Source organism: Schistocerca serialis, chromosome 1, assembly GCF_023864345.2.
Source record: "Schistocerca serialis cubense isolate TAMUIC-IGC-003099 chromosome 1, iqSchSeri2.2, whole genome shotgun sequence".
NCBI classification, from domain to species: Eukaryota; Metazoa; Arthropoda; class Insecta; order Orthoptera; family Acrididae; genus Schistocerca; species Schistocerca serialis.
Window position 1 is genome coordinate 1,179,744,398 of NC_064638.1, and position 18,211 is coordinate 1,179,762,608.

The window sequence follows — 18,211 nt, forward strand, 5'->3', positions numbered from 1 at the left end:
TGTTCAGCTTAGGTTTAATGCTCCCGTGTGTTTCCTTCCCTATAGTCCTGAATTCCTTCCATTTGCCATCCGAGGTGTTTCAACGTTGCTTGGGGTTTGTCGAGTGTGTTTCCTCCTGGTGGATTCTTTTTTAGAGCCGAACCTGTCTGCTCAGAATTCTCGAACCATGTCTTCATGGTGTGTTAAAATCCCATGCAACTGTGACGTCCTAAATTGTATCGATGTGTTAATTGCTTTGCAACAACAGACGGACTGTCGCCATCCTTATGAAATTGCTTCTTGGCAAATGCATGTTGTCAACCAACTTAGTTTTCCATAATTACTAAACAGAAATGCCGCTATCACCTTTCTACCAGCTCCTCTGTGAGGGGCACGATTAACCCTTCAAGTGACACTGGTAAACATATATACCACTGGCCTTGAAAGCTGTTTATTACCCTATTTACTACGAACAATCGATTGTGTTGATGCTAAGATACACACAGTAGTTTCTCTTATGAGAATGAATACCATTTTTATGTCTCTTAGTCACTTGGCTTCAGATGTCAGTGAACAATTGCTTAATGCTACGAGTAATTACAGATGGCCTTTGAGGCACTCGTCTTCAGAGGTGATTTTGTGTTGGGCTAGCAGTTGTTGCCTGTGGATTTACTCTTCTGATATATCAACGGTAATTTCAATTAGCAGCAACATTTCCTACATTAAAAAATATAACATCAATAGAGGATTTTTTGTAAGCATTTTTACAGTTACTTTCCTTCCGCGTCGTACATGCGAGCAAACAAATTGTCGTGAATTCGGTTCCTAGTTACATCCAATTTTACTGATTATGTGCTGTGAAATGCTTCTGCTAATGCCGAGTGAACGTTGCAGATACTAGAATATTGCTTCACAAATTGTCTCCAAACTGTTCGCCGCTGAAATAATAAAAATTATTTCCGTTAACAGTACACGTGTATAATGATACTGAAAATATGCAACATGACAAAAACAGTTTTGCACACACTTGAATGTAATAGGCATATCATTTACTATTTTCTGGTTGGTTGTTATAGTTAATGGGATCATACTCTGGCATTCGTGAATATTTCTTTTAGAGCTGTAAGAATGACTTCGAGGGGGTGGCATATTTCCATGGCAGACGAAGTTCTGGCCGTTGGTGTAATGAAATCGTGGAAAGAGGTTACGGAAGAGCAGAATATTCAGAATTTGGAGACTGATGCAGATGATGTAGCTACTATTTCTACAGTTTCAAAAACTACAACATTATGTTTTTGGTAATGTGCGAAACACAATGTTAATGGACCAGTGGCTGAAGCGCCTGGTACAGATGCAGCGGGTAGGGTAGTAGGGTAGACTGATTACCTGTGCTCGAAGAAGTATTTTATGAAAGTCGTGGAACTGTCGCTGAACTGAAGTGGCTGCAGATGTGAATTTATACGCCAGGTCTTAAGTTGGTTTTGAAGAGCAGTCGTTAAGGAAATGTCATTCTCAATGGTATGAATGTTTACCGCCCCATGGTGGACTTAAAAATGCATAGTAAATCGAGCAGTTTTATTGGTTAATATTCCCAATCAGCACATACTGACATGCATTTTGTTGTTACGCTAGAAATATTATCTCAAATCTCCAAAGTTTAATTCGTGCTACAAATGACGTAACAGCCATATTATTTCAACCAATGCGCAGTGTCACACCCCACTTTTCTACAGTCTTTGTCCTTGTTTGCAATATTTCATTATTTCCTGCCATCTGAGAAGAAGAGTATAGAAGGCTGTGAGACCGTCGACGATGCGATTACTTATGATTTATCAAAGAAATGCACACATGGTGGAACGCAAAACTTAAACTAAAGCTTAAATAACCTCATTTACAAATGCGCCGAAAGATAATATTGTAGTAATCTACTAATGTTAAAATTCCTCTTGTGGTTGTTGTCTAATGTTCAATGATGGTAGTACTGGAGCAGTCAGGACCCCTATGAAGCTAGGATTTGATGGAGGCTGCTTCACTGAATACCTGCTGAAGAAGATTGATGATGTGCGTATTGCTAGTTCTGAAATGTCAGTCAAGGATACTGGCAAAACGGCACGCAAGGTGGATGAGAGTAGATGAAGAGAGTTACATGAAGACGAAAATGATAAAATGTGTCGTTATTGTCAATATTAAGGTGCTTTTATCTGGCATAAATGCTAGTAAAATCTTTTTCTGCATTTTCCGCAACTTTCATTTTTCAGAGTGTAAGGAACATTTTCTGCTGAGCCATTGGATATAAAAAGGTGAATTTGCTACAGACTTTGTGCATACTGTAACACAACTTCCTGTGGTAAAAAATTTTTCATAGTGCATTACCGTCAAATTTATTTAAATTTTTGAGGAACTAAAAACACACACAATTTTTTTTAAATGTTGAGAGAGTTCTAAGACTGATATTAAAAAATTGGTACAGAGATTTGTTTAGCTAAGTGCTAAGAATAATCTACCACATTTTGAAAGTCATAAGAAAGTAACCTTTGAGAAAATGTTCTTCGTATGATAGTATGTGCTCTAAAAGTATCCATCAACGTCCTCATCAAATTTGCCAAAAAGACTGAAATAATTTCAGGTTATAGCCTGTAACATAATGACAACATGCAGGTTCAATTATCTTCCAAACAGTAAAAGTCCCATTAGATTATACGTATCCGTGTGTTTTCTTATATGTCTCATTGTAAAGGATTAATATCCCATCCGGAAAACCAGCTTGGGGAGAGGAGACGTTTTGCATTTGCCCGTTCACTACGTCTTTGCCGGATATTCGTGATTGTCTGTACTGTGTAATGTGTGGAGACGTAGCGGCAGCGCGCCTGTGATGACGGCAACCCGGCTCTCGTGTTGCAGCCGGCGGCGGTGGCGGCGCTGCGGCGCTGGACGAGCGCCGAGGCGCTGGGTGACGTCACGGTGCTGCCAGACTGCAGCGTGCGGCTGCCCCCCGCCAGCGACGCCGACGCCGACGAGACGGACCACCGCCTGCCGTCGCCCGAGGAGCAGCTCGCCACAGTGAGCCGACCCACCGTACCTTTCAAGAATAACTATCGCTTTCAATGGATACTCTCATCCACTGATACGCTCACTAAATGCGCCTCCTCCCTCTTTTTTTGAGACAAATTCTTCATCCTTAATTAGCACTTGCGCCCAATATCCTCGATTATTTGCTTATATATTACAACCTCTGTCTTCCCGTAGTTTTCCCCCCTCTATAGCTCCCTCCAGCACCTCGAGCGTTACCTCTGTCTTAACACATACCCTACCATTCCGTCCCTTCTTCTAGTCAGTGTTTCCTACTTATTCCTTTCCTCTCCGATTCTCCAGAGAACATCCTCATTTTCTTATCTTATCGGGCAACTTGATTTTCACTAACTTTCTCTACGAGACATCTCAAACTCTTCGATTCTCTTCTTATCTGCTTTTCCACAGTCGAGATTTACTTCCAATACAATGCTGTGCTCCAGACGTACATTTCAGAAGTTTTTTCCTAAAATTATGGCCTTTGTTTGATACTGTTGAGCTTCTTTTAGTGTAGAATGCTCTCTTTGCCTGTGATAGTCTCCTTCTTATATCGTCCTCGCTTCGTGTAGCACTCATTGCTTCACTTCCAAGGCATCAGCAGAATGTCTTTACCTTGTGTACTTCGTTGTTCCCAATTTTGCTGTTAACTTTATCGCTAATCAGAATTCTGCTGCTTCTCATTACTTCTGTTTTTCTTTAGTTTACATTTATTCGATTTTTTTGCATAGACTTTGGTTTGAAACGAGTTATACAGAAGGAAAAATACATGTCTTGTGACCTCGTTACCTGTCACAAGACTACCATTCTGGCCAGTGTGTATTCCTCTGGACTGTTTCTCCTACAAGCTAATACTAGCTTATCTATTACAACTACCCATTAAAACTACCCTCCACCTAGTTTTACATAACAAACTAACAGTGTTCACTATGGACTAAAAACAATAAAAAGTGATTGAGAAGCAACTGAGAGAATGAAAGATATTTAAAATTTATGACTTTTCACAACTCGTTATTAGTCACATCCGATAATGATCATTAAGTGATAGAAACTAGTAACCGTTCGTGCCAACTTGCGATTGAGTCTGTTAAAATATCTGACGGAAAATAAAATCGCAACGCTGAAAAATAATTAAAAATAGTAATGAAACTTCGGGAATACATTTGTCTAGGTAACATATTTAAATGATTAATACTGCAATGTCACAGTTTAATGAAAGCACGAGATAAGCCAATGCAAATGTCAAATTCTGGTGCATAAATAACCGGTTTAACTGCCAGAATTCAAACATGCTTGCATTGTGTTGTACAGGTCCCAGATATCAGTTTCTTGAATGAAGTTCCACCCCTGTTGCACTTTTTCGGTCAATACAGAGACGGTTAAAGCTGGTTATGGATGTCGCTCGGGTTGTCGTCCGAAGATGCCCCATATGAGCTCGATTGAAGACATACCTGGCGATCAAGAAAGTCAAAACAGCATGTCGACACTGTGTAGGGCGTGTTGTGTTACAACAGCGGTATGTGGTCGAGTGCTACCCTGTTGGAAAACACACCGTGGAATGCTGATTATGAATGGCAAAGCAACAGCTAGAATCACCATACTGGCGTACAAATTTACACGCAGGATGCGTGGGATAACCACGGAAGTGCTACTGCTGTCATACGAATTAGCACCCCAGACTGTAACTTTTGGTGTAGGTCCAGGTGTCTAGCAGGCAGACACGTTGGTTGCAGGCCCTCAGTTGGTCTCCTTGTAACCAACACATAGCCATCACTGGCCCCAAGGCAGAAGAAGCTTTCATCGGAAAACACAACAGACCTCCACCCTGCCCTCCAGTGAGCTCCCGCTTGACAAGACTGAAATCGCGAGAAGCTGTCGTTTGTGGCCAGTGGAATGCACACTACTGAGCGTCTGGCTCAGAGCTGTCTTTGAAGTAACCGATTTGTATTAGTTCGTTGTGTGATTGTGGTGCCACCTGCTGCTCAGATTTATGCTGCAGATGCAGTCGATGCCCCATAGCCATACGCCGAATGCGATTCTCTTCACTCTCGGTGGTCTCGTGGTCGTGCGGTAGCGTTCTCGCTTCCCACGCCCGGGTTCCCGGGTTCGATTCCCGGCGGGGTCAGGGATTTTCTCTGCCTCGTGATGGCTGGGTGTTGTGTGCTGTCCTTAGGTTAGTTAGGTTCAAGTAATTCTAAGTTCTAGGGGACTGATGACCATAGATGTTAAGTCCCATAGTGCTCAGAGCCATTTGAACCATTTGAACCACTCTCGGTGGTGCCACATGACCGTCCGGAGCCCGGTCTTCTTGCGACAGTACATTCTCGTGACTACCGCTGCCAGAAATCCTGTACAGTGGTTACATTGCAGCCAAGTCTTTCTGCAGTATCGCAGAAGGAACATCCATCTTCTCATAGCCCTATTACACAACCTCATTCAAAATGGTTCAAATGGCTCTGAGCACTATGGGACTTAACATCTGAGGTCATCAGTCCCCTAGAACTTAGAACTACTTAAACCTAACTAACCTAAGGACATCACGCACATCCATGCCCGAGGCAGGATTCGAACCTGCGACCGTAGCAGTCGCGAGGTTCCGGACTGAAGCGCCTAGAACCGCTAGACCACAGCGGCCGGCCAAGCTCGTTCAAACTCAATGACATCTTGATAATGGCGTCTTTGTCGCCTTAAAAGCATTCTTGACTAACATGAACTTACCACGCCCAATCTCAAAGGTCACTAACGCTCGTGACCATTACAGCATGTATTTAAAGCAAACTTGATTTTATTCCCATAGTGCCGCTACCACCGACTCTCTTAAGCGAATGGCGCGAAATTTGAATAGGCGTCATCTTTCAGATGTAGAAATACGCCTGACAACTTTCGTGTATGTCGCACAACTTTCTTGGTGTTGCGATTTTTTTTCGCCAGTATAAATATACTTCTTAATATACTTGTCACGCAAATGTGAAGCAGTCGACAAGTAGTAGGCAGTTTTTGTTTTAGCAAGCTATAGGGAGAGACGGGTAATATACAATATGTACAAGAGCCAAGAGGGAGTAATAGGAATGGACGACCAAGAACGAAGTGCTCGGATTAAGGGGGGTAGGACGTCAAAGGGGCCGACTTGGAGCAGGAGAGGCACCACAGGATATTTTAATTTCCACTGTCTATACTTTTACTAGTAAATTCATAAAACTTCGTCAGCATGACCAGGAAGGATTCAGGATTCACACTAGTAGCAGCGGAAGTTCAAAAACATAATAAAATAATTTTTTTTACATGTGAAATTTCATCATTTTTTCTCTTACTATTGGCTGCATTTGTTGCTATAGGTACACTTTTCTTCATAAGTAAGAGAGACTGTTCGATGAATTTTGCACAGCATACAAACCATACATACAAGTGTCTGAAACTCTAGGATCTATTTAATTTATGAAAAAATGAATGAGCTGTTACGTTTTAAACTTTATGTTTAGAAAACAATAAAATTTTGTAGTTAATTATCTCAATTTTTACCACAGTTTTTAATAGATTTGGAAAATTCTAGACTTTCATACACCTGTAAGTATGGTTTGTATGATGTGCAAAATTTATCAAAGAATCTCTCTTACTTGTAAAGAAAAATGTACCTATAGCAACAAATGCAGCCAACAGTAAGTGAAAAAATGATGCAATTTCATATCTAAAAAAATTATTTTGTTATGCTTTTGAACTTCCGCTGCTACGAGTGTGAATCCTGAATCCTTCCTGGTCATGCTGACAAAGTTTTATGAATTTACTATTAAACGTATAGACAGTGGAAATTAAAATATCCTGTGGTGCCTCTCCTGCTCCGAGTCGGCCCGTTTGACGTCCTACCCCCCTTAAAAAGGGTGTAATACCGGGATGTAGTCTTTCCCTCCTACTGTTCAATCAATACATCGAAGAAGCAATGATGGAAATTAAAGAAAGGTTCAGGAGTGGAATTAAAATTCAAGGTGGAAGGATATCAATGATATGATTTGCTGATGACATTGCTATCCTGAGTGAAAGTGAAGAAGAACTACGTGATCTGCTGAACGGAATGAACAATCTAATGAGTACAGAATATGCACTGAGAGTAAATCGAAGAAAGACGAAAGTAATGAGAAGTAGCAGAAATGAGAACAGCGAGAAACTTACCATCCGGATTGATGGTCACGGAGTACATGAAGTTAAGGAATTAAGCTACCTAGGCAGTAAAATAAGCCAATTGCGGACGGAGCAAGGAGGACATCAGAAGCAGACTAGAAATGGCTAAAAGTGCACTCCTGGTCAAGAGAAGTCTACTGCAATAAACATAGGCCTTAATTTGAGAAAGAAATTTCTGAGAATGTACGTCTGGAGTACAGCATTGTATGGTAGTGAAACATGAACTGTGGGAAAACCAGACCAGAAGAGAATCGAAGCATTTGAAATGTGGTGCTCCAGACGAATGTTGAAAATTAGGCGGATTGATAAGGTAAGGAATAAGGAGATTCTGCACAGAATCGGAGAGGAAAGGAATATGTGGCAAACATTGTTAAGGAGAAGGGACGGGATGATAGGATATCTGTTAAAACATGAGGGAATGACCTCCATGGTAGCAGAGGGAACTGTAGAGGGCAAAAACTGTAGAGGAAGACAGAGATTGGAATACATCCAGCAAATAATAGAGGAAGTAGGTTGTAAGTGCTACTCTGAGATGAAGAGGTTGGCACAGGAGACAAATTCGAGGCAGGCCGCATCAAACCAGTCAGAAGACTGGTGAACAAAAAAGAAAGAAAAGTATTCTTAAGTAATTTCAGTGGCTGGGTACTCTAATTCCAGTTTCCGCTTCTCGCTAAATTTAGGAGCCTACCCGTCCAGGTAGCAGTGTTTGTTAAAGTGCAGCGTCTAGGACAGGGAGGTACACTTGTGTTTCTGTCCCGGTTTCCCTCAGTCCATGTTTCATTACATATAATGGTGTGCTCCAAACGTACATTCTCAGAAATTTCTTTCTCAAATTAAGGCTCGTGGTTGACACTAGCAGACTTCTCTTGGCCAGGAATGCCCTTTTTACCAGTGCTAGTCTGCTTTTTATGTCGTCCTTGCTCTTTCCATCATGGGTTATTATGCTGCCCAGGTAGCAGAGTTCCTTAACTTCGTCTACTTCGTGATCCGTAGTTTTGATAAGTTTCTCTCTGCTCTGATTTCCGCTACTTCTCATTACTTTCTCCTTTCTTCGGTTTATTCTCAGTCCATATCCTGTACTCATTAAACTGTTCATTCCATTCAGCAGATCCTGTACTTCTTTTTCACTTTCACTCAGAATAGCAATATCATCAGTGAATCATATCGTTGATATCCTTTCACCTTGAATTTTAGTCCCACTCTTGAACCTTTCTTTTATTTCCGTCACTGCTTCTTTAATGTATAGATTGAACAGTAGAGGCGAAAATCTACATCCTTGTCTTACTCCCTTTTTAATCAGAACACTTTGTTCTTGGTCTTAAAGACCTACTGTTGCCTCTTGTTTCTTATATACAAGGTGAGTCACTAACTATTGCCACCTAGAATAACTCCGAAAGTATGATAGTAGCTGAAAAGTTCGCGGGACGAATGTAGCATGGGACAACGGGGGTCATAATATGGCGTTGGGTTTTTGTTGCTAGGTGGGGTCGCTTCAGAGATATGAAGGTCAGCTTTGTTTTTTTAAATGGGCTGCTATAGTTTGGTGCTTATTTTCTGATAGCGGCTATCGAGACGAATCCAGTGATGTGCAACAGTAAGGTCTTTGAAGGTCAACGAAGGTCACAAAGGTGGCATGAATGTCCATTTACAGAAGTGTTAGAAATGATGACCATTGGTATCAATGCAGTGCTACAATCTTCTTATAATGGATTGAGTGGTATTCCTTATGCGTCGCATTGAATTCTGCCGATGGGCTCAACTTCAGATTCAGAGGGATGACACATTTATTAATTTCTTTTTATTTACTGACAAGGCTACAATCACGAACCATGGTCCCGGGTTCGATTCCCCGGTGAGGGATTTTCACCTGCCTCGAGATGACTGGGTGTTTGTGTTGTCCTCATCATTTCATCATCATTCGTGAATGTGGCGAGATTGGGCTGAGCAAAGGTTGGGAATTTGTACGGGCGCTGATAACCAAGCAGTTGAGCGCCCCACAAACCAAACATCATCATCATCATCACACGTCATCATCACGAACCATGGAAATGTTAATTTCCATAACATGCATTATTGGGCAACTGAAAATCTATGTTGGCTGCGGCAAGTTACACACCAAAAAACGTAGTCGGTGAATGTACGGTGTGGGATTCTGGAGGACAGAATGGTAGGCCCCTATTTCATGGAAGGAAATCTTAATGGTAGGAAGTACAAGACATTCCTGTAAGAAACATTAGGTCTGTTATTGGAAGAAATATCTTTAGGAACAAGGAATGCCGTCCGCTGTTGCCGAGCGGTTCTAGGTGCTTCAGTCTGGAAACGCGCGACTGCTACGGTCGCACGTTGGAATCCTGCTTCGGGCATGGATGTGTGTGATGCCCTTAGGTTAGTTATGTTTAAGTAGTTCTAAGTTCTAATGACCTCATATGTTGTCCCATAGTGCTTGCCATTTTACCATTTGAACAAGGAACAGAACGTGGTATCAACACGATGGGTGGCCGCCACATATTTCGCTGATGGCTAGAAATGAGTTACAGAGACAATTCCCAAATCGTTGGATTGGACGCGGAGGAGATGTGTGGTGGGCGGCTCGTTCGCCAGACTTGACGCCTCTGGATTTTTTGCTGTGGGGATCCGTCAAAGACATTGTTTATAAAGAAGTTCCAACTACTCTTGAAGATATGCGAGAGAGAGTTGTCAGAGCACGTGCTTCGATAAGTGCCTAAGTGATAAGGAATACCACTCAATCCATGATAATAATATTGCAGCACTGCATTGATACCAATGGTCAGCCGGCGGGAGTGGCCGTGCGGTTCTAGGCGCTACAGTCTGGAGCCGAGGGACCGCTCCGGTCGCAGGTTCGAATCCTGCCTCGGGCATGGATGTGTATGATGTCCTTAGGTAAGTTCCAGGCGACTGATGACCTCAGAAGTTAAGTCGCATAGTGTTCAGAGCCATTTGAACCAATGGTCATCACTTGGGACACCTCCTGTAAATGGACGTTCATGGCACCTTTTTGACCTTCGTTGACCTTCAAAGACCTTACTGTTTACACATCATTGGATTCGTCTCGATAGCCGCTATCAGAAAATAAGTACCAAATTATAGCATCCCATTTAAAGAAACAAAGTTGACCTTCATATCTTTGAAGCGACCCCACCTAGCAACAAAAAACCAACGTCATATTACGGCTCCCATTGTCCCATGCAACTTTGTCCCACAAACTTTTCAGCTCCTATCATACTTTCGGAGTTATTCTTAGTGGCAATAGTTAGTGACTCACCCTGTATACTGTATACTACCTGTCTTTCCCTATAGATTACGCCTATTTTACTCAGAATTTCAAACATCTTGCACCATTTTAGGTTGTTGAACGCATTTCCCAGGTCGACAAATCCTATGGAAGTGTCTTCAAGTCTCGCTTCCAATACAAACCGCAACGTCAGAACTGCCTCTCTTCCTGAAAGCGAACTGATCGTCATCAAAAAGATCCTCAATTTTCTTTTCCATTTTTCTGTATGTTATTCTCGTCAGCAGATCTTAGTACTAGACAAAAATTTCAGCTCGATGTCTCCAGCTTCTTGAGAAAAAGGGATTTTAATAGACGGACAACGAAGTGATCCTATCTGCGTTCCATTTCCACCGACTGCGGTACGGAACAGTAACAAGTAGGTAAAGTGTTAGATAGGCTCCCCATGTCGTTGGTTTTTTTTTTTTTTTTTTTTTTTTTTTTTTTTTTTTTTTTTTTTTTTTTTACAAAAACGGTGGTCGTCGCCTTTGCCGACCCTGACCTGCCTCGCTGACGGCCGCGACCTGGGTGTACCGGCGGTGACGTGCGCCGTGCTGTTCCACAGGTGGCGCTGAGGTTCCCGGGCCACATGGTCGCCGTGGACGTGTCGGGGCGCGCCTTCCAGCGGATGTCGCTGGTCCGCAGGTCGCAGCAGCTGGGCCCGGGGGCGGGCCGGGAGGCGGCCGGGGGCGGCGGCGGCGGTGGGGGCGGCGGGGGCCGGGCGCGCCGCTCCAGGCACAAGCGCCGCAACACGCTCGCCGGCACGGACCGCCGCGAGATCCGGCAGGCGCTTGCCAGGTGGGTAGTGGACACACCTCTGATCGGCTGTTGCTGTGATAGCTGTCCTGTAAACAACTAGAGTGTAGTATGAGCTTGCCGTATCGCGGTCCCCTGGATTGTTAGTTTTGTTAAATTCTATATTTACAGTGATTAATCAAAAAAATAAATACTGAATACTGCATTTTTTTGCATTTGAGGAGCAAAATAACTGATGATGGTCGAAGTAGAGAAGATATAAAATGTAGACTGGCAATGGCAAGGAAAGCGTTTCTGAAGAAGAGAAATTTGTTAACATCGGGTATAGATTTAAGTGTCAGGAAGTCGTTTCTGAAAGTATTTCTATGGAGTGTAGCCATGTATGGAAGTGAAACATGGACGATAAATAGTTTGGACAAGAAGAGAATAGAAGCTTTCGAAATGTGGTGCTACAGAAGAATGTTGAAGATTAGATGGGTAGATCACATAACTAATGAGGAGGTATTGAATAGAATTGGGGAGAAGTTTGTGGCACAACTTGACTAGAAGAAGGGATCGGTTGTTAGGACATGTTCTGAGGCATCAAGGTTCAAATGGTTCAAATGGCTCTGAGCACTATGGGACTCAACTGCTGAGGTCATTAGTCCCCTAGAACTTAGAACTAGTTAAACCTAACTAACCTAAGGACATCACACACACCCATGCCCGAGGCAGGATTCGAACCTGCGACCGTAGCGGTCTCGCGGTTCCAGACTGCAGCGCCAGAACCGCGCGGCCACTTCGGCCGTCTGAGGCATCAAGGGATCACCAATTTAGTATTGGTGGGGAGCGTGGAGGGTAAAAATCGTACAGGGAGACCAAGAGATGAATACACTAAACAGATTCAGAAGGATGTAGGTTGCAGTAAGTACTGGGAGATGAAGAAGCTTGCACGGGATAGGGTAGCATGGAGAGCTACATCAAACCAGTCTCAGGACTGAAGAGCCGGCCGAAGTGGCCGTGCGGTTAAAGGCGCTGCAGTCTGGAACCGCAAGACCGCTACGGTCGCAGGTTCGAATCCTGCCTCGGGCATGGATGTTTGTGATGTCCTTAGGTTAGTTAGGTTTAACTCGTTCTAAGTTCTAGGGGACTAATGACCTAAGCAGTTGAGTCCCATAGTGCTCAGAGCCATTTGAACCATTTAGGACTGAAGACCACAACAACAACAACGACGACGACAACAACAACACTGCAATATTATTTACTCTGTTAAATATTGTGGGCTAGCATGAGACTCTGAAATAACCCAATACCACGATAACATACGTACGAACATCGGCTATTCCGAAGTACGCACGAAATAATATTTTATACACAGCGGGCAACTCACCGCCTTCTAAGAGAGAGTTCGCGTGAGCGCTGCTATTATGGAGAGAAAATATGCGTGCTTTTACGCAAACTGTAATGATTAATTTGGTTCTCATGGGCTACTTGTCATTTACGTACCAACTTTCACAAAGAAACTGAGATACTTTTTATGCTTATGAAACGGAATATTTTTCTTTATTTACTATTGGTTATCTGCAAGGCAAAAACTTAGGAGAATCTCATCTGCCGTTAAGCGGCCAATCTTAAACATACTGAACTCATTCAGTAAGAAAACATTAATGAATGGAATTTGTCTTTACTAGCTTTGAAACTATTAAAAGATCAAAATAGAGAAGTCTCTCGCATTTACATTTAATATTACACACTGAATTTCCAACTGAAAAATATCGTCAGCGTAATGGCCGACCAAATACTACTAGGGAAAGAGAATTCCCCGCAACACGAAGCTGGCCGGTGTGGCCGAGCGGTTCTAGGCGCTTCAGTCTGGAACCGCGCGACCGCTACGGTCGCAGGTTCGAATCCTGCCTCGTGCATGGATGTGTGTGATGCCCTTAGGTTAGTTAGGTTTAAGTAGTTCTAAGTTCTGGGGGACTGATGACCTCAGTTGTTAAGTTCCATAGTGCTCAGAGCCATTTGAACCATTTCAACGCAACACGAAGTTCTGAAACAGAGTTATTAATTACAATTAATGGTGGCAATTATGGGAGGTGCTCACTTCTTCAATAACCAACACTTTCTAGAAACAATTGGACACATTCTCGTAGCTTACAGACAGTCTTACATTAAATATCGGACTGTGCTACAATGACGGCCTTCCTCTAGACGAAACAAGCTAGGAAAGAAAAAATCTACCCCCAAAAAAATTATCTCTGTTGTTCTTCATCTACGTTGCACATATACTATATACAAAAAGGCCATTTGTTAAACGCATCGCTGTTTGCGAGCTTTACAGACAATAAACTACACTTTTTAGTATTTGATATTCATAGCGCACACGGACGTAGTCTTCCATATTTTTTATCGCACAAAAGAAACCTTTTTAATTTTTCTCGAAATGTCAATTTATGTGACGTTCCGTCACAGCTCGCGGCTTCTGTTGCCTCAGACTGCAACGCAAGTTGTCAGTTAGTTACTGACAATGATTGCAGCTGACAACCCGTACTCTTATGACCAGCTGTCATGGTTTCTGCGAACATCGTCTTAAATTACAGTGAGCAACAATGTCCGAAGCCAGCAGTGAAAGACTTCAGCCTGTTATAATTTTGCAAACTGAACTCACAAGGGGACACACAGCAATCAGATTTTTATAATTTTTTTACATTTATAGTAAGTGCAATCAGCACAATTAACTGTTGGATGAGAGAACCAGGCAAAAAAAAAAAAAAATGAATTACATTTCAAACACCATTCACAAGTAAATAACCAAGTTCAATAAACATCTATTTTAAAGAATTAATTTACACACCGCTAATAATAAAATTACTTAAATTTCGATTGTAAAGAAATTGCAAAGAAAAAAGAAAGTCCGACAAAATGGAACAACCGGCGGACCCAGTCGACGTAACAGGACCACACAACAGGCGCCACAGGCTCGGACAGAAAGGCAGTTACAATCAATCACTGCACCAGAGTATAATTTAGGATTACACTTCAAATATAAACAGAGTCTCAGTAATGTTGCCCCTTTCTTGCCAAAGCCAAATCACCCTAAAATCTTAAATCATGGTGCAGTATGAAATAACGTAAATATAAAAAAATTTTGAATATTGAACTTGCCGGAGCAAAAACGGCCACAAATAATTTAATCCTTGAAATATTCATTGTCTTTAAAAAAATTCCAATAAGCTTTCAGGAGGGTGCCAGTTTCAACAGCACCAACCATAAGATATGCATTACAAATAGTTAAAAACGGTTAACTTAAGAATAAATACTTGCTCGAGGTTATTGTTATTGTCATTGGAAGTTTGTGGTTAGGACTATGAAACCAAACTGCTGAGGTCACCCGTCCCTAGGCTTACACACTAATTAAACTAACTTACGCTAAGGACAAAACACACACCCATGCCCGAGGAAGGACTCGAACCCCTGACGGGTGGAGCCGCACTATTGTTATTACTAGCGTTTAAATTCAGAACGGCCACGTTCAGCTATGCAGTAAAACTTTTATTTTCTTATGTGAGAAAATGAAACACCTACAGCCGTACTTATGATGTCATTTGTTGTATGGCTACCAGCTTCAGTGCAACATCTTCAGGCCTTAGCTGATGCCGAGAGGGTTAACACCAACCGTATGCACGATGTGTCAGAAGTCAATATCTATAACTATTTTTCGCAGATTATATGTAACCGCAATGTCGTCTCTCCAACCAAGCACTCCGTCTTCAGGCCACAAGTGGCCCATCGGGACCATCCGACCGCCGTGTCTTCCTCACTGAGGATGCGGATAGGAAGGGCGTATGGTCAGCACACCGCTCTCCCGGCCGTTACGGTGGTTTTTTGTGACCGGAGCCGCTACTATTCTGTCGAGTAGGTCCTCAATTTGAATCACCAGGCTGAGTGCGCCCCGAAAAATGGCAACAGCGCATGGCGGCCCGGATGGTCACCCATCCAAGTGCCGGCCACGCCCGACAGTGCTTAACTTCGGTGATCTGACGGGAACCAGTGTATCTACTGCGGCAAAGCCGTTGCCTCTCCAACCAAGAGAGAACAGTAAAATGCATCAGCTGTTGCTGTAGGTGTTTCATTTTCTTACATAAGTGAACGGCCGAAGTCTCCCTCACCTTCAGTCATAAGGATGGAGATACAAAAATTTTATTTTCTTCGTTGACGCCAACGAAGTTAAAAGGAAAGCGTCCGTATACCATAACAGTCCTCGAACGGCAACTGCCGTTTGTCAATTAAACTCTTTAATGACTCGGGAGTTCAAGGCCCAGCCTAAGGCGCTATAATGATTCTAGGGAGTGATTCAGACTGGACAGCAGCTTTACAACTTAAGAAACATCATGCCCACATGGTATTTTGTAATATTCTGGGCGTTCTGAGCCCCACATAATCTTTCACAGGATTCATGAGTTGTCGAATCTTTCCTGGAGTTCTAAAGACTGAATCGTTTTCATCGCTCTTTAGGAGTCGTCTACGTTCAGAGCCCTACATAGACTTTCGAGGCCTCATGAGTTCTCGAATTTTTCCTGGAGTTCTAAACTCTGAATCGTTTTTATCCCTCTTTATTCGCCCGCTGCTCTTTCCTGTTACTGACAAAGTGACCGCACCTAATCTTCATCACCGATTTCGTCTAAATTTATGGCACTTGCAGGGCTTGGCCGGGGATCAAAGTGACAGTTGTCGGAGGTCCAGGTGTCCAAGCGCTTGGACAAAAAAATAATGTTCTTGGTGCAGGTGGGGCGAGGTATGAACCACTTACGTTTGCTTGGCCTCCAGGCAGCGGTTAGCGCAGCGGAATGACTGCAGAGCGGTAATACAGGGTCATCGGTTCGAGTCGTCGCGCAGAAAGTTTTCCTCCTTTTTTATTTTCAGCTTATACTTTACTTGCGCTGTAAATATATCGCAAAAACACTGCATATTATTGCGTTTATTAAAATTTTCGTAAAGCGAAAGAAAAGAAAATGCAAGGGAAAATTTCAGATTGCAAATCAATTTCCAGGGAGGGATTGTAAGGCGCACACGAAAATTTCTTGTATAAAATTAGATGCTTTCGTTATATTACAGCTGTCGATTTAAACGTGCTGGGGTGATATTCATCGGAAAAACAAGAGAAGCAACAATTTTAATTTTTGATTACACTTTATAGGCGCAACATTTTTACAGTTACTATGTTTTTCAAAATATCTATAGAGAAACAAAACAGTTTACATTCAAAAAAAGGTTATCTCTCATCGAAAAATTAAGCAGAAAACCACGCGTAACGCATCATTTCGCCATATCTTGGCACGGATATCTGGTGATGTACTATGAAATTTGTTTTGGTATGGTCTTCTCTGAATGTTATTTGTTTTCACCTCTCGATAAGATCAGAGCAGTTTCAAAGCTTTTTTAATAAAATTCTTCACCTGAAGGTAAAAATAGACATAGCACGGTTGCGCTATACAAATATACATATATTGAAGGGGATCGTAACTTGGAAATTTATTTGCAGTCCAAAATTTTCCTTTGCGTTTTATGAAAGTCTTAATAAATACAATATACCGGGCGTTGTTTCGATTTATTTTCAATGCAAGTAAAGTAAAAACTAAAAATAGTGAAGAAACAAAAATTTCTGCGTAGGGGTTCAAACCCACGACCATCGTATTGCCGTTCTGCACTCTTTCCTCTGTAGGCACTATTTCCTCTTTCGTATTACCGTTCTGCACTCTTTCCTCTGTAGGCGCTCTTTCCTCTGTAGGCTAAGCTAACGTAAATGGCTCACACCTCGCCCGACCCCGCCAGAAATTGTATTTTTTGTAAATGTGGTTCTCAGACGAGACGTCGGTTGTTGTTGTGAAAACACGACAATATTTCGTCGGCGCAACACACTGTGGAGTTTTCACGACGACATCCTACGTCTCACCCGACAACCATATTTACAAGAAGTCCGTCGGGAAAACCTCAAGCAACACGTGGTGGTTTTTTTTTTTTTTTTTTTTTTTTAAACGGTTCACCATCTGGAGTACCCAATTCTGTCATTTTCATTTCTGGTCAGGCTCTGCGTATAACATAAATCATACATCTGGTCGAAATCGGTTAATATTAGTAGGCGCGGTCCCCTAAGGAACCACAGAACGCTAAAAAAAAAAGCAAAAAAAAAAATTTCTTCTTGTCCTGCCGTGGGGCCTTCTCGTACGTGTCTTCGGTAAAGTGGCTTGCGAAATTTGGCGAATGGGGTAGTCGTTTGTCCTTAAACACTCTGCCCAAGTAGCTCAGTTCCTTCAGCAGGTTTTCAGCCTCTGAAACAGCTTCAGCTCGTTGCACAAAGGTCCTTTGCAGCAGATCGTGTTTGCGATGGTTGCTGGTTGGTGGTAGCGTGCAGAAACCGATCAGTGAGCGTGGGTTCCCTGTAACCTTACAGCTGAGACGTCCGCTTGCTTTTCGACGTACGAGAACGTCAAGGCACACTCTGTCTTTAAGTCCATCATAAACTTGATTTGTATATGTTTTTGAAATTATCGCGAGTATCACGCGGAGCGTTTTTACTGTTGCAGGGAGGCGGAGCGCGAGGCGGCGGAGGCGGCCTCGGCGCCGGCGGGGGCGGCGCTGCGCCCTGCCGCCAGCTCGGATCTGATGTCGCCGCGCCCGTCCACGTCCGCGTCGTCGACGCCCGAGGGCGACTCGGGCTCCGGCACCGGCAAGAAGCTGTCGCACCTGCGCAGCCTGAAGCAGTGGGCGGGCAGGGCCAAGCTGCGGCTGACGCGCCGAGACTCCACCCCCACCCCGACACCCGCTGCCGCCCCCGCGCCGACCCCAGACGCCGCCCCCGCCGCTCCTGCACCGCCGCCGATGCCGACGCAACCGTCCGGATCGCAGCCCCACACCGACCACGCCGTCAACGTTTACGAAAGCGTCGGTTCCCATCTGCCTATCGCCGGT

The 18,211-nt window shown here is 43.2% G+C and overlaps 1 protein-coding gene and 1 pseudogene across 1 annotated transcript in view; one reads left to right on the plus strand and one right to left on the minus strand.

Moving 5' to 3' along the window:
- The window catches only part of LOC126456470 (serine-rich adhesin for platelets), a 480,534-nt gene that overhangs the window by 420,017 nt on the left and 42,306 nt on the right, over positions 1–18,211 (plus strand). The window contains exons 3-6 of the mRNA XM_050092224.1: positions 2,881–3,039; positions 11,073–11,186; positions 17,827–17,837; positions 17,896–18,209. Of these exons, the coding sequence (XP_049948181.1) occupies positions 2,881–3,039; positions 11,073–11,186; positions 17,827–17,837; positions 17,896–18,209 (598 nt within the window). The remainder of the gene's footprint in view (positions 1–2,880; positions 3,040–11,072; positions 11,187–17,826; positions 17,838–17,895; positions 18,210–18,211) is intronic.
- LOC126427765 (5S ribosomal RNA) lies at positions 15,203–15,320 on the minus strand (annotated as a pseudogene).